General features: G+C 41.2%; 1 protein-coding gene across 1 annotated transcript; it reads left to right on the top strand.

Annotated features, from left to right (window-relative positions):
• Window positions 1-540: 540 nt before the first annotated feature.
• On the top strand, window positions 541-11,211 carry thbs4a (thrombospondin 4a; the record flags this gene model as incomplete). The annotated part of the gene is made up of 22 exons (XM_080852225.1): window positions 541-622; window positions 1,240-1,437; window positions 1,549-1,799; window positions 1,950-2,052; window positions 2,205-2,290; window positions 2,399-2,450; window positions 2,611-2,777; window positions 3,598-3,735; window positions 4,041-4,118; window positions 4,428-4,607; window positions 6,488-6,592; window positions 6,708-6,815; window positions 6,936-7,095; window positions 8,024-8,142; window positions 8,274-8,326; window positions 8,436-8,617; window positions 8,706-8,884; window positions 8,980-9,028; window positions 9,278-9,474; window positions 10,091-10,263; window positions 10,632-10,771; window positions 11,111-11,211. 22 exons carry the CDS (start codon window positions 541-543, stop codon window positions 11,170-11,172), a joined length of 2,862 nt encoding a protein of 953 aa, XP_080708351.1. The 3' UTR covers window positions 11,173-11,211.
• Window positions 11,212-13,743: the final 2,532 nt, after the last annotated feature.

The following is a 13,743-nucleotide window of genomic DNA, read 5'->3' as shown; positions in this document are numbered from 1 at the left end:
GCTTAATCAAGAATGTATAGGGTTATAGGGCATTTTTAGAGTTAATTGACCTAAAATGGTTGAATAAGTATTTTTTTCTTTCTTTGTTTATTATTTCCTTTCTTCCATATTAAGTACTTAAAACACTTGTTTCATCTTGATGTGTAGATGAGGTGGATGATGATCACTACAGTAATAATTTTGACGTACAAGAACAAAAATAATATATTCTATTTTAAGATGATTTAAAAACATTAAAAACTTCTGTGTGTTCAAGTGAGGGAGTTTATTGGGGGAGGTCTTTGGTCTCACCTTCCCTCCATAAATCCATGTGAGAAGAAGTATACACTCTCTGAGCACAAACTAGATTCTCAGTCTCCACACGGCAGTGCAGAGGTCTGCAGTCAATCAGAGACAAACGCCTCTTTAAAGCTCTCTCTGCTTTTGCAATTGGACTTAACTTTCACATTACTCACACTGAGTACTTCACATGTGCGCTATTTTTTCTGCTGCCATTGACAGACTGTATTAATAGTCTTGGATCTTCGGAAAAACAGAAGAATGAAGAGTTGGAAATGGGCTTTGTTTAACTCCTCAGTGGTTTTGCAGCTTTATTTAACATGTGTGAGAGCCCAGGGTACCGGTAAGTAGCTGACTCACTGCTGCTGTTTACCAAAAATGTAATTGATTTCTTATTAACTATTATCTGCTATTTCAATTCAAATCTCTCAGATGTTCACAGTTGTACAGATTAATTGGTGCTGAATTGTGATCATACTGACCAATGTTGAGGACAGGCAGAAAACCGTATAGAATATTTAACCTACAATGTTCCTCTGTTTATGCTTCCTTGCTGCATACTTGTGTGACTTTCAAAACTGAGTCATAGTAGAGCAAGTTCATCCAAGTGGACAGTATTTACCTCAGGCGTTCTGGTTAAGTGGCACCCCATAAATTTCAGAAGGTAGCAAAATTGTCCACGTGATTGCCTTGATGTATGGCGGCCACAGCAGGTGTGAATTCAAGCACTTTATTAAACTGCCCTCAAACATGTCATAACGGCTACCAGCCATATTGTAAAAAGTTTTTATGAGACCACTGCTTAACAAATGAAGTGTTTTGATACTTAGCATATTTAAAAGCATGAATGATCAAGTGTTTTTGTATTTATCCAGGTGACCTCTATAGATATTTAATTACAGAGTAATGATTATTTACCCACAATCTCATTGCCAACTGGCCATGCTGTTTTGTTCACAGTGTATGATCTTACGGGATCACCAGACTGTTTAGCAGACCTGTTACAAGGTGGACTCCGAAACAGAGGGCTGAATGAAGCTTTCGTTCTAGCCACCTTCCAAATGAAGACCAAAGCACCAACACATGTGTTTAAGATTTACAACCCCCAGGACAACAGTGAACACTTGGATTTTGTGGTGCAGGGGAAGCTTAATAAAGGTGAAGTCTTTTAGCTTAATGACACTAACTGAGTAGAATGGGTTTAACAAGTATTGCACAGATCTATTTTCTCCTCTGCACATTCACACATGTTCTTTGTTCGCCCTGCAGCTACACTTCGATACCAGAAGAGCAACGGTAAGTTAGGCCAGGTAGTCCTCCTTGACATGCCACTGGCAGATGGGCGCACACACAACCTTATGGTCCAGATGACCGGATTGCAGTCAGGCCCCCCCAGGACGGCTGTCTATGTGGACTGCAATTTGGTGCAGACAGTTGATGACCTGCCTGCAGCCTTCAAGCCTGGAGTGCTTCTTGGGAATAACAAGGTGGCAATAAAGAAAATGCCATCTGCTTCACAGGTGAGTAGATGTTGAATTATATGGATTCTCTTTTTTTATTATTATTTCTGGAGTAATAATTGTTGTTTTTAAACAAAGCAATCTCTTCAATGGTCGATTTTTGAAAAGTGTGACTGTTTAAAGGATAGTGTTTTTGTGTCATTATTCTAGGATCAACTAAAGGAGCTTCAGCTGGTGATTGAGGACTCTGTTGAGAATGTGGCCACTCTGCACGACTGCCACTTTCCGCAAACTGAATCTCTGCAGCTCTTGGGTGAGGTTTGGAATTGTTCTCTACTGTAAAAACACTATGTAAAGAGTTTAAAGTACTCAAACACATCAGCAAGAGGCACACCACTGTCTTAAACCATTCTGTGATCATTCTGTGTAATGTACACTTTTACTAAATGAAGTAAGTCCTTATAGGAATCACCACAACAAAGATGGAGTCTCCTGAAATGTTAGTTCTTACTAAGATGATCTCAGAACTCAAAGACATGCTCCTACTTCAGGTATTGAACCATATCCATTGTACAACTAAATGCCATGTTACATTGAATAAATCATGCTAAAAAGAAATGTGCATCATATGGCTAGTTTAATTGTATGTGTTCCAACAGATGAAGGAGACAGAGTATCTGAAAGACAGGATCACTCAGTGCTTGCCATGTGGTAAGATCATTGCTTGCTTATTGTTTTATGTTTCACAAATAGTAGCCTTGTGGATACGACTGAGCATTCATTGAATTGCTTTGAAGAGTAGCCTAATCCCCAGTAATGAGGATGGTGACTTTGGGCGATGTGTTAACTGAGGCGTTTTATTAAACTTCAGATGGGACTGGCTCAGCCCCATCTGGCTTCCAGCAGCCAGACGACACATGTGGTTCGCTGAGGTGCTTCGGAGGGGCGCGCTGTGTCCAGAGCACGCAAGGGGTCGAGTGTCCACCCTGTCCTGAAGGATACACTGGGGATGGAGTCAACTGTGATGATGTGGATGAGGTACTGCTGGTATTCAGGGTCTCCCAAAAGCAGCGTTGCCATTTGTGTGGCTAAACTTGGACCTGAAAATGAAATGGCTGGTTAAATAGAAAAATCACATGTGGCTGTTTCAAGGGGCTATTTTGAGAGCACTTGGTGGGTTTGGTGGTTGCAGATATTCATTGCCTCACCAAACTCAAGTGCTCCCGTCAAACTCCAGAAGCAAATTATTGTGTCCCAGGAGTACAAATAAAGATGAATTAATAAGCAGTCATGACAAAGACAAAGACATGTTGCAACTGCATTGGCAAACAACCAATAAGTCTTTCTTTTCTCCATACAATCCAAACAAAGAATCTTTTATTGACAGTCCAATCTTGACGTACAAAATGGAAAACTAAAATGTTTACTGAGTGCTGAGTAATATCCTCCAGTGAACATGAAGGAGGCATTTAAAGACCCCTGGTCTGTTTTCCATGACTCACTCTTGTTATCTCTCTCAGCTCACGTATTCAGGGAGAGGCTACATTTAATGACCAGTGCTCACTGAGCCCATTACTGAGTTATAACAATAAAGGTCTTTGTGTTGGCCACTTTCCCTTACATCCTATGTAACCTGCAAGCATTTATTATACTAATAGCCTTTAACCCATTGATGCAATGTATTGCTTGGTAATCGTGTCTATTCCACACTAATTTACAAAGAAGAGAGGTAGTAATTAAGGCATACAGTATTATTGACAGATTGTGATTTTTTTAAAAGTGTAAGTCATTGTGCTTGGCTCTACACTCGGTGATGTGTGTGCCTCTGTGATGTGTGTGCCTCTGTGATGTGCTACAGTGCCAGTTCAACCCCTGCTTCCCCGGGGTGCGCTGCATCAACACAGCGCCAGGTTTCCGCTGTGAGAGCTGCCCACGGGGCTACACTGGCCCAGAGGTTCGTGGCGTGGGCGTCGCTTATGCGCAGGCAAACAGGCAGGTGAGTCATTGCAGTAACACAAGTTACTGTTTGTGTTCGGCTGTGTTAAGTGTAACCTTTTGTAAAGAAAAACTTTTTGTGCTGAAATTTTCATCTTGGAGGGCTTTTTGTATAAATAAAATACTTGATATGCATAGTTTTCAGCTTAGTATAAGTTATTGAATTAGGTGAGGGGAAAAGACGGATGCTTTTAAAATGACATGGTGAAGTTATGTTGAAAATGAATGCATATGATTTCAATCGCTTACCTTTAATGCTGTGGAACACGGACACAACCCATACACTGAACTCTTTGCATCCCTCAGGTGTGCAACGACATAGATGAATGCCAGACCTCCAATAATGGAGGCTGCACGCCAAACTCTCACTGTCACAACACTATGGTAAGAAGTCATATTATACATTTACTGTCATTTCTTACTATTTTGTGTCATGAAAAGGGTTGGAAATGTGTCTATATTTGTAAATACAAACTAATGCAATGTGCATGACTGGTAAGCTTTCTATATTTGTGTAAATATATATGCATAAATATATGTAATGCATTCAAATCATCAATCAACCTAACAGATGACATTGCACATTCTCTACATCAGAACAGTACATCACACAACAAGATCCATGTTTTCCGATCTTTCTTTCTCTCTCTTCACCCCTCCCTCTCTCTCCCTCCTTCTCTCTCTCTTCCTTAGGGTGGATTCCACTGTGGGAACTGTAAGGCTGGCTACAGAGGGGACCAGGTGAGGGGTTGCTCACCTGGCACAGTGCCTGGGGGGGGGCCTGAGGAGCGGCTGTGTGGTAACGGCCAGCCCAACCCCTGCGACGACAACGCCGAGTGTGTGGTGGAGCTGGATGGAACCATCAGCTGCCAGGTGAGAGCACCAGTCTTAAGAGCATCACTCAGCATGCAGAGTCAAAACACTCAAACCTCACTGTAGTTTACATTTACATTTAGTCATTTAGCAGACACTTTTGTCCAAAGCGACGTACAAGGGAGAGAACAATCAAGCTAAGAGCATTAAAAACCTGGTGTAACAATAAATACTGCTTATTTTTTTCCAAAAAAAATAGAAAACGACATAGAAAGAATAAAAAGAAGTGCAGGCCTGTTACTGCTTAAGTGCAGGTTAAGCCAAGGTGCCAGTTAGGAAGGGAGGTGCTCTCTGAAGAGTTGGGTCTTCAAGAGCTTCTTGAAGGTAGAGAGAGGGACGCCCCTGCTCTGGTAGTGCTAGGCAGGTCGTTCCACCAACGTGGAACTACAACTGAGAATAGTCTGGATTGCCTTGCTTGCACCGGGGGCAGTGCCAGACAACGCTCACTGGATGAGCGCAGCGTCCTGGGTGTAACATTTGCCCTTACAAGAGCATTTAGGTAGGTGGGAGCAGACCCAGTTAGCACTTTGTAGGCAAGCATAAGTGACTTGAATTTGATGCGAGCAGCTACCGGCAGCCAGTGGAGCTCAGTGAGTAGCGGGGTGACATGTGCCCTCTTTGGTTGGTTGAACACCAGACGCGCCGCCGCGTTCTGGATCATCTGTAGTGGTTTTACCACTTATTCTGTGTACTCACTCCTTTTAATGCCTGTCCATGTGTGTGATGACTTCGACCATAAGGTTTTAGCTGGGCATAGGAGAACAGATTAGATAGAAAAGAAACAATTACAATGCTCAGTGAAAGATGCTATTTTTCTAAAATGTCGTATTTGCTGTATTTATGTCAGCTATGAGCATTGTAATGCACAGATCATGGAAGGTATAGTCTTGATCAAAAAAGTTATGGGTGACAACCTCTGTTCCTATTGAGTCGAGAGGGCACTACGCCAATTAAATCTCAAAGCCCAACATTATATGTGTGGTAACATCCACAAACCATAAGACAATATGGTGGAAAAGCATAAGGTCAGTGCATGGGCCTTGGTTAATTTTCAGCATAGTTTTTCTGGGGCCTCGTAGCTTTTAGTTATGAGGGGACTATCACATCTACAGAGATGGACTTTCATTTACACAAGATCAGCCATTTGAAAGAACAGGAATCCAATTGCAGTTGTGTGCAAGAAAAGAGGATTTGAAGAATCCATTGAAAAAAATCCATTAAGGCATGGTAAAATGTTCCATTATCTCATAAAAATACTACAGAGGACAGATGAAGATTTATTAGAACGGTCCTTGGCAGTGATTGGAACACAAAACACAGACTAAAAGGATCTGTAAATTTGTGTGTACTCAAGAACTGGGAAGAAATGTTTGGTTGATGCTATGTAGTTTAAACACATGTACTGTTTATATAAGATGTGTTCCATTAAAATGCTGTTTATGAAGAAGGTTAAGTACATCAACCAGGACAGATGTTCATATAATAAATACAAAATAACTTAAATCTACCTAATGAGTTAAATTAAGGTTAAGTCAGGTTAAAGTGTAACCACTGCATGATTTAGAAAAAATGTGAAAGTAGGAAAAGGGGGAGAGAGGGCTACAATACTAGACATTCTTTTTTCCTACAACATTCTTTTTTAAATATACATTTCATGACATAGATGAGACCCAAACAGGACACTATACCAACATTTAATTTAAACAGTACATGTCATGGTCAACCCATACAATGCAGGTTTTTTTTAAATAAAAATGTGAACCATTTACCATTGAATTTCATGACAGTCTACTCATATAATTTAGTTTCTAGCTAAAAACAAAAATTTTAGGGGTCACAACCTCTTCATAATGCCCTCATTCTTATTGTTTTTCTGCCAGTGCAAAATTGGATGGGCAGGCAATGGCTACTCTTGTGGCAAGGACACGGACATTGATGCCATCCCTGATACAGTGCTGGAGTGTAAAGGTCCTAACTGCAAAAAGGTGACGTATAACAAACTCGACCATCTACAGTATGTTCTTGGCATTGTTTCCCCCTCTACACACACATACACTGTTGGTATCACATAGTGAGCATGAAGGTCTCCTCTGGTTTCAGGATAACTGTGTATTTGTCCCCAATTCTGGACAAGAGGATGCAGACAGAGACGGGTATGGGGATGCATGCGACAGTGACGCCGACAATGATGGAATTGTAAACGTGGACGTAAGAGCGCACTAACTGCTTTCATGACAAGCTGTCCTAAAATAACTTGCAGTTACGGTCAGTGTTGTATTAAAGAACTTCATTACTACTGTCTCCTTTGTTCATGGCATCTCACTCTAGGATAACTGCTGGTTGACACCAAACAAAGACCAGAAAAACAGTGACAAGGACCTTCACGGAGATGCATGTGACAACTGCCGTCTCATTGAAAATCCCAACCAGCGTGACACAGACCGGGACGGGCTTGGGGACGATTGTGACGATGATATGGATGAAGATGGTAAAAAATCACTGCCAGTATTGAGCCTGTTGACATTATCCCACAACACACACAGTCTTTTAGCTTTACTTCATTCCTGCCAGAAAGTAGTTTGCACAGTAGCTCTGTTATCCCAAGAACCAAACCGTGTGTTTAAAAGTCTGTTTTCCCCCTCTTTGGCCTTCCCTCTGGCAGATTTTCTCTCACTTAGGTAATTTGCTTATAGGGAAAAACAGAAGCCCACGTTCCTCTTTCAGGCCCTGTTTTAAATCACAAATTAAAATATGCAGTTTTGACATGAACCCTTGCCCACTGCCTAATGAGCAACCACAAAACTTAATAGGGTGTTCAACTAATCAAAAACACACAGGGTCCTGTATGGGTACTTCTGTCTGTCTGGCATGGCGCAGGTAGTGCACTTTTAAACTCTTAAAACGGCGTTTGAGTCACATGTGGAGAAATGGGTGCTGGCAGGACTTGATATTAATAGTCTGCTCGCGATGGCAGCCCTCCAGACCTTTGACTAGATCTTTCAAGGGCTTGGTCATGTCTCCTTGCTGCAAAAACCACATTTCCACTGTGGACCTGAGGCCAAGAGCTGATGACCAGTGGAAACTATTCCCCCCTCGCAGTCTCACAGAAACAGTGCCACCTTGCATCTTCTGCACGTGCACGCTCACAACACGCGCCTGGAATACAAAGACTCATTGTGCTCTATGCGCTCTAAAAAACTCTGTTTATTTCCACAACTTTGATTCCTTAAAAGTAGTAGAGCATGTAGGGAGCACAAACTGCTGTCTACTGTCTGTTCTATTCAATCTCCCTAGTTTGTTAGTCTGTTTTTGCTACCCATTCCTTTGCTGGCCTTTATTAGCGTATTTGAAGGCTTTGACACAAAATGACCTGTACCATGATGCATCCAGTCTGAATGATCTGTTGCCGCACCTAGGTCTGAAAAACATTCTAGATAACTGCCCAAGGGTGCCAAACCGTGATCAGTTGGATAAAGACAGTGACGGTGTGGGTGACGCTTGTGACAGCTGTCCTGAGGTGCCAAACCCCAACCAGGTACAGCGCACAGAGCTGGATAGCAGTTGACCGTACACCTGTGGTAGAAAGTACAGTAGAGCTTTGAAATCATGGTTAAACAAGAACTGTTAATCATGTTCACTTATGAGTATTTCTATGTAAAATTGCAGTCAGACGTTGATGATGATCTTGTCGGAGACTCGTGTGATACAAATATAGACAGGTATGAATTCTTGCACTCAACACATCAGACAACGTAATGGATTAACACGCAGAAATCATTTGAAAGTGCTTTTACTTGTGCCAACCTTCATGTGTCTACTTTGTTTCAGCGATGGAGACGGCCACCAGAACACCAAAGACAATTGCCCCGATGTCATCAACAGCTCTCAGCTGGACACAGACAAGGACGGCCTCGGGGACGAGTGCGATGATGATGACGACAACGATGGCGTTCTTGATGACACAGACAACTGCAGACTCGTGCCAAACCCAGACCAGAAAAACACAAACGGTATGTGACTCGTCTTTCATTAAACAGCAAAGGCATTCATCAAAGAGTCAATGACGGTTCTAGTCATTCTTCATGTCATGCTGGACAGGCGGCAAGTATGGCGATGCCTGTGATGGTGACCTTGACCGTGACAAGGTGATCGACCGCATTGACAGCTGCCCTGAGAATGCTGAGGTCACCATGACAGACTTCCGGGCTTACCAGACAGTGGTGCTTGATCCGGAGGGAGATGCTCAGATCGACCCCAACTGGGTTGTCCTAAACCAGGTACCTTAGGCACCTCATGAAGAACAAGTGATACAGGCTGCAAGCAATTCCACCCTTGACATGTTTGATCTTGACTCCAAATCATTTTATCGTAGGGTATGGAGATTGTGCAGACCATGAACAGCGATCCTGGGCTTGCTGTGGGTATGCTTGCTCTTACACATTCTTGCTGAAAACCAGATGGTTACTGGTATATTACTACAAAATAAAAACTAAATAATGACATACAGTGTAATATTAATAATTATGCATTGTGAATGTTTTTTTGCATCTTTTCATCTTCATTCATATATTTATCCATGCATTTAAGTGCAGACCAACATCAGAACTGATTGTAAGACTGAAATATTTTTTAAAGTAAGGACTGACCCCCCGCACTCTGTCTGTTGCCAGGATACACCGCCTTCAATGGTGTGGACTTTGAGGGGACTTTCCATGTGAACACAGTGACAGACGATGACTACGCTGGCTTCATCTTTGGCTACCAGGACTCGTCCAGCTTCTACGTGGTGATGTGGAAGCAGACAGAGCAGACCTACTGGCAGGCTGTTCCCTTCAGAGCCGTGGCCGAGCCTGGCATCCAGCTCAAGGTTCCTCCACAGCCCACCGCAGCTATTAGCTCGGCATGGGGCTCCACTTTATACTGTATGCTTTCAGAGCTCCTCGTCTGTGTAGAGTAGTGCTACTGCTACCGATTTCTACACACTGGCTATCAAAAGTCTGTGGAGCCTACTTTGCTGATCATTTACACTAAGACTTAGTTTGAGGATATATATACATTTAAAAGCAACTATGAACTTGATTTGATATTAATTATTTAACTTCATATATGTCCTGCAGTAGTCAAGACACAACCCTTACAAAATATCACCCTTACAAAATGTCACCCTCTAAAACCCCATTGGCCTGTAGCAGCCAAACTGCTCCTCAACCAACCTTTGTCCAACCAAGTCATTTTTGTGCCATGTTTTTGAGCATGGTATCACTCACATGATACAGCTCGCTCAACATGGGCCACATTTGTCTGGTAAGCAGGGTTAGTGCATGATATCGTCTATATATTGAGTCTACATAGAGTTTGAAAACTCATTTAAAAAGTGTTTAGTTAATATGTTAATCACTTTTTACAGTTAACATAGCATAGCAATGAACTTATACAGTTCATTCTCTCACCACTCCCTGTGCCCTGCTGTGTTGTGTACACAGGCGGTGAAATCAAAGACAGGTCCTGGTGAGTACCTGAGGAACTCCCTGTGGCACACTGGCGACACCAATAACCAGGTGCGTCTGCTGTGGAAGGACCCGCGCAACGTTGGCTGGAAGGACAAGGTCTCCTACCGCTGGGCCCTCCAGCACCGCCCTCAGGTCGGCTACATCAGGTGAGAGTGCTGGCTGACCCTAATGTGCAGCGCACCCTGCTGGCCATAAGTGGACCTACAACTGGGAATCTCAAGCCTACTCCTGGGCACCCTCTGCTCTGTGTGATCACCATCTTTCTCTGATTAGATCTATTAGTGACACTCCTAATGAGCAAAACACAACACACCTGATTTAGCTAATCACAAGCATAACATCGAATTCACTAAGGTCTGTTTGGAGCAGGGATAGAAAGGTATATGTGTGTGTGTGTGTGTGTTTGGGGGGGGGGGGGGGTTTGGTGACCAGGTCGGGCTGAGTACCCCTGACCACGAGAGATAAAGTAGTATCCTAGATGGAAGATAGAGAGAGATGCCATTTCTCTGCACAGGGTGCGTCTCTATGAGGGCCCGGCCCTGGTGGCAGATTCTGGAGTGATCATGGACACCAGCATGAGAGGTGGCCGGCTTGGCGTCTTTTGCTTTTCTCAAGAAAACATCATCTGGTCCAATCTGATGTATCGTTGCAATGGTGAGTGACAGATGAAAAACAAAAAAAGATGTCTGGTCACAGCCAGATTTCTATCAGCTGATGGTTTAGTAACTCATAATAACGGTCTGACTATTGACATTATATATATATAATATTATGACAACTATTATTATTTAATTATCATATGGACATATACAATATAACTGTTTATGTTTAAAGTATTGTAAATGTTTAGGATAATAGCTTACTTTTTAAAATGTGAACTAAATTAGACACCTTTCGATTCCTTTGTAGACCAGGCTGAGTTCCTACGAGCATGTTTTCTATCTTGGACCACTTTTAATTACGTTTTTTTCCCCCCTCTTGTTCCACTCACAGACACCATTCCAGAAGACTTCCAGGAATACAACTCGCAGCTCTCAGGCATCAATAGCCAGTAATCGCAGAGGGGGCTGGAATGACAGAATAACAAGATGGAGAGAAACTCAAGAGGTCATTACTTGGGAATGGTACAAACCCAGCACGAAGGCTCTTTTCTGTTCATTAGGGGTAGACCTCCAGAGAGGGACCGAGAGAGGGACAGAGGGAATTACATTACATATTACCAAGCTTTGAATATTACTTGGACAATACTAAGTTGGCACATATACTTGTATGGTTACATTATTCTCCACATGTTTACGATATACCTGTGATCCGCTTTATTTTGTAAGTAGTTTACCAGCAGTTGAACAGTTTTTTGCCTAACACCAGAACATGAGTCTTTAAGATGTTACTGAAATTAACCTTCAATCTTAAAGAAGCCCTTTAAAATAAATATATAATTAAATTATTTCAAAGAATGTAAACATAACATAAATCCTGACATGGCACCAATTAAGCCAATATTATAGAGACTTATAGAAAAACACATTTTAAAGGTCCAGAACAAACACAAAAGACACGTCAGATTTACATTTAGATTTTATATTTAATCATTAAAAAGACAACTGAAAAACTGATTTCAAAGCAGGATAGGAGTTTGTACTTCATGATGTAAGGTTCATTCATTGCAGTACAGATGGTCTCAGCCACACTTCTCAGCACCCCACTCCTAACTCACACAGATGGTGTTTCACTACCAATACTCATTTATTTGTATAAGAAAATGACTTTAAAAACAATAATAAAAACAATTTGACCTAAAACATGAACACAAATAGCTTTTGTACTTTTAAACCTATCTATAATTTGTAGGTTAGTTTTTTTTGTCATTTCACAACAGGATAACAACGAGGATGCCTTTGACTCAACCTATTTAGTGCTCTTTGAAAACAAAACAACCATGTTCCATTCCGATGCACATATCAAATGTACACGTATAACAAATTGATACCCTCTCTATTGATTGTGCAGTTTTAGCACCCCTAGTGGTTTCCTTTAGAAGAGTTGGTATGTTCCTTTTCAAGAATTTGACCTAGAAACATTTACATGTGAGACACAGAATGAAAGTAAAAACACAGAAACCTGGAAAAACACATACTTATCAGCGTTCCGAAAACAATGGCGAGCAACATGTCAGTTCACAACTCTCATTGGGTATAACAATGAATAGTAGGTGGTTTTTTAGTGTCAAACCTAAATCTATGGCAGTTGATTAATAATCCTCATTAGACTGGGGGAACTTTGACTGTTGATATAAGAGGAAAGAAATATACAGTGTTAAAAATGTAAATCCCCACAGTCCCCCCCACCTTACTATTGTCTCATCTGCAAAGGCAATAAGCAAAGAAGTAGTCCAGTCATACCCAACGCAAATTATACCAACCCACAAACATTATTAAAGGGATTTAACAAGCATACTCTTTTGTAAGCTTCAGACATGTGACCCTCAGAATCGATGTTCTGTGTAAATAATTGCACATGATTGCAAGACCTTCAAATTAAACTTTAATTTAAATGCCAATGAATTACTCTATATCATATATCTCTTACGCTTTCCTCTATGTCCAATACGTTTGTTAAAGTAAATAAAGACCTAAAAAATAGAGGATAAAACCCTTTGTGTAACAAGTTTCCAGTTTCTGTATCTGTGTTAGACTGTGACAGATGGCCATACAGAGGTTGCCATACTAACCAGTAATGTTAGTTCGTAGAAAACATGCTACATGTGCCTTAATACAGCTGCAGACTATGCATTAGGAATACATCTGATTTCTATAATTGTAAAATGCCAGTATGAAAGATAGAAAAAAGTGCATTATTATCATGTCCATAAGATGTAAAGATGGAAAGTGAAATTGCAACTGCTGGTTTTGGATCTGAGAAACTGACTGTACAAAGAGTTTTTATTAGAATTTAAATATGACATATAATGTAACAATAGCTCACCGTCTTATCTTGAATGACAGATAGAATTACAAAATTCAATATGTGAAAGCTCCTCTAGTATGGTAGATCAACATTTGATCAAAATACATATTTTTTTGACATCTTTGAATGGTAATTAAAGGGAAAACAAGAACAAACCTACTAAACATGGGCTGGTAAGAAGCACTTCTGATTGCAATGAAACTGATTATTAAATAGAAATAGTTTTAATGCCTATACAATTCCATTGTTCCATTGCTGTTTCTAAGTAGCTTCTGTTACCTTGAGTTAGCAATGCTCTGCATTAGCCTGGACATGACTCAATTTAACCCCTAAGGTTCTAGCTTTGGCACCTTCCTATCCTTCTAAAGACTGAGATCTTGAATGCATTTAGAGGGCTGCATCCAGTATTTGGCATGAATGCTGAGAAGTCACCATGGGTCTAGATGATGGTATAATCAGAGGTGATTCGGTTAAGATGATGCATCTTCACCAATAATGAAAACATCATATTTGGACTCTAACAGCTGTATTGTTACAAACCTGAACTTCGCTCCATGTCCTTTAAACCAGCTAAATCTTCTTCAAATTCAGTTTCCAGAACCTCATATCCTGAGATTAAGCCTTCCCACGACACGGTATGCCTCTTTCCTGGCCCAACA

The sequence above is a fragment of the Sprattus sprattus genome, assembly GCF_963457725.1.
Source record: "Sprattus sprattus genome assembly, chromosome: 15".
Lineage (NCBI taxonomy): Eukaryota > Metazoa > Chordata > Actinopteri > Clupeiformes > Clupeidae > Sprattus > Sprattus sprattus.
This window is presented reverse-complemented; position numbering and strand designations above follow the sequence as displayed.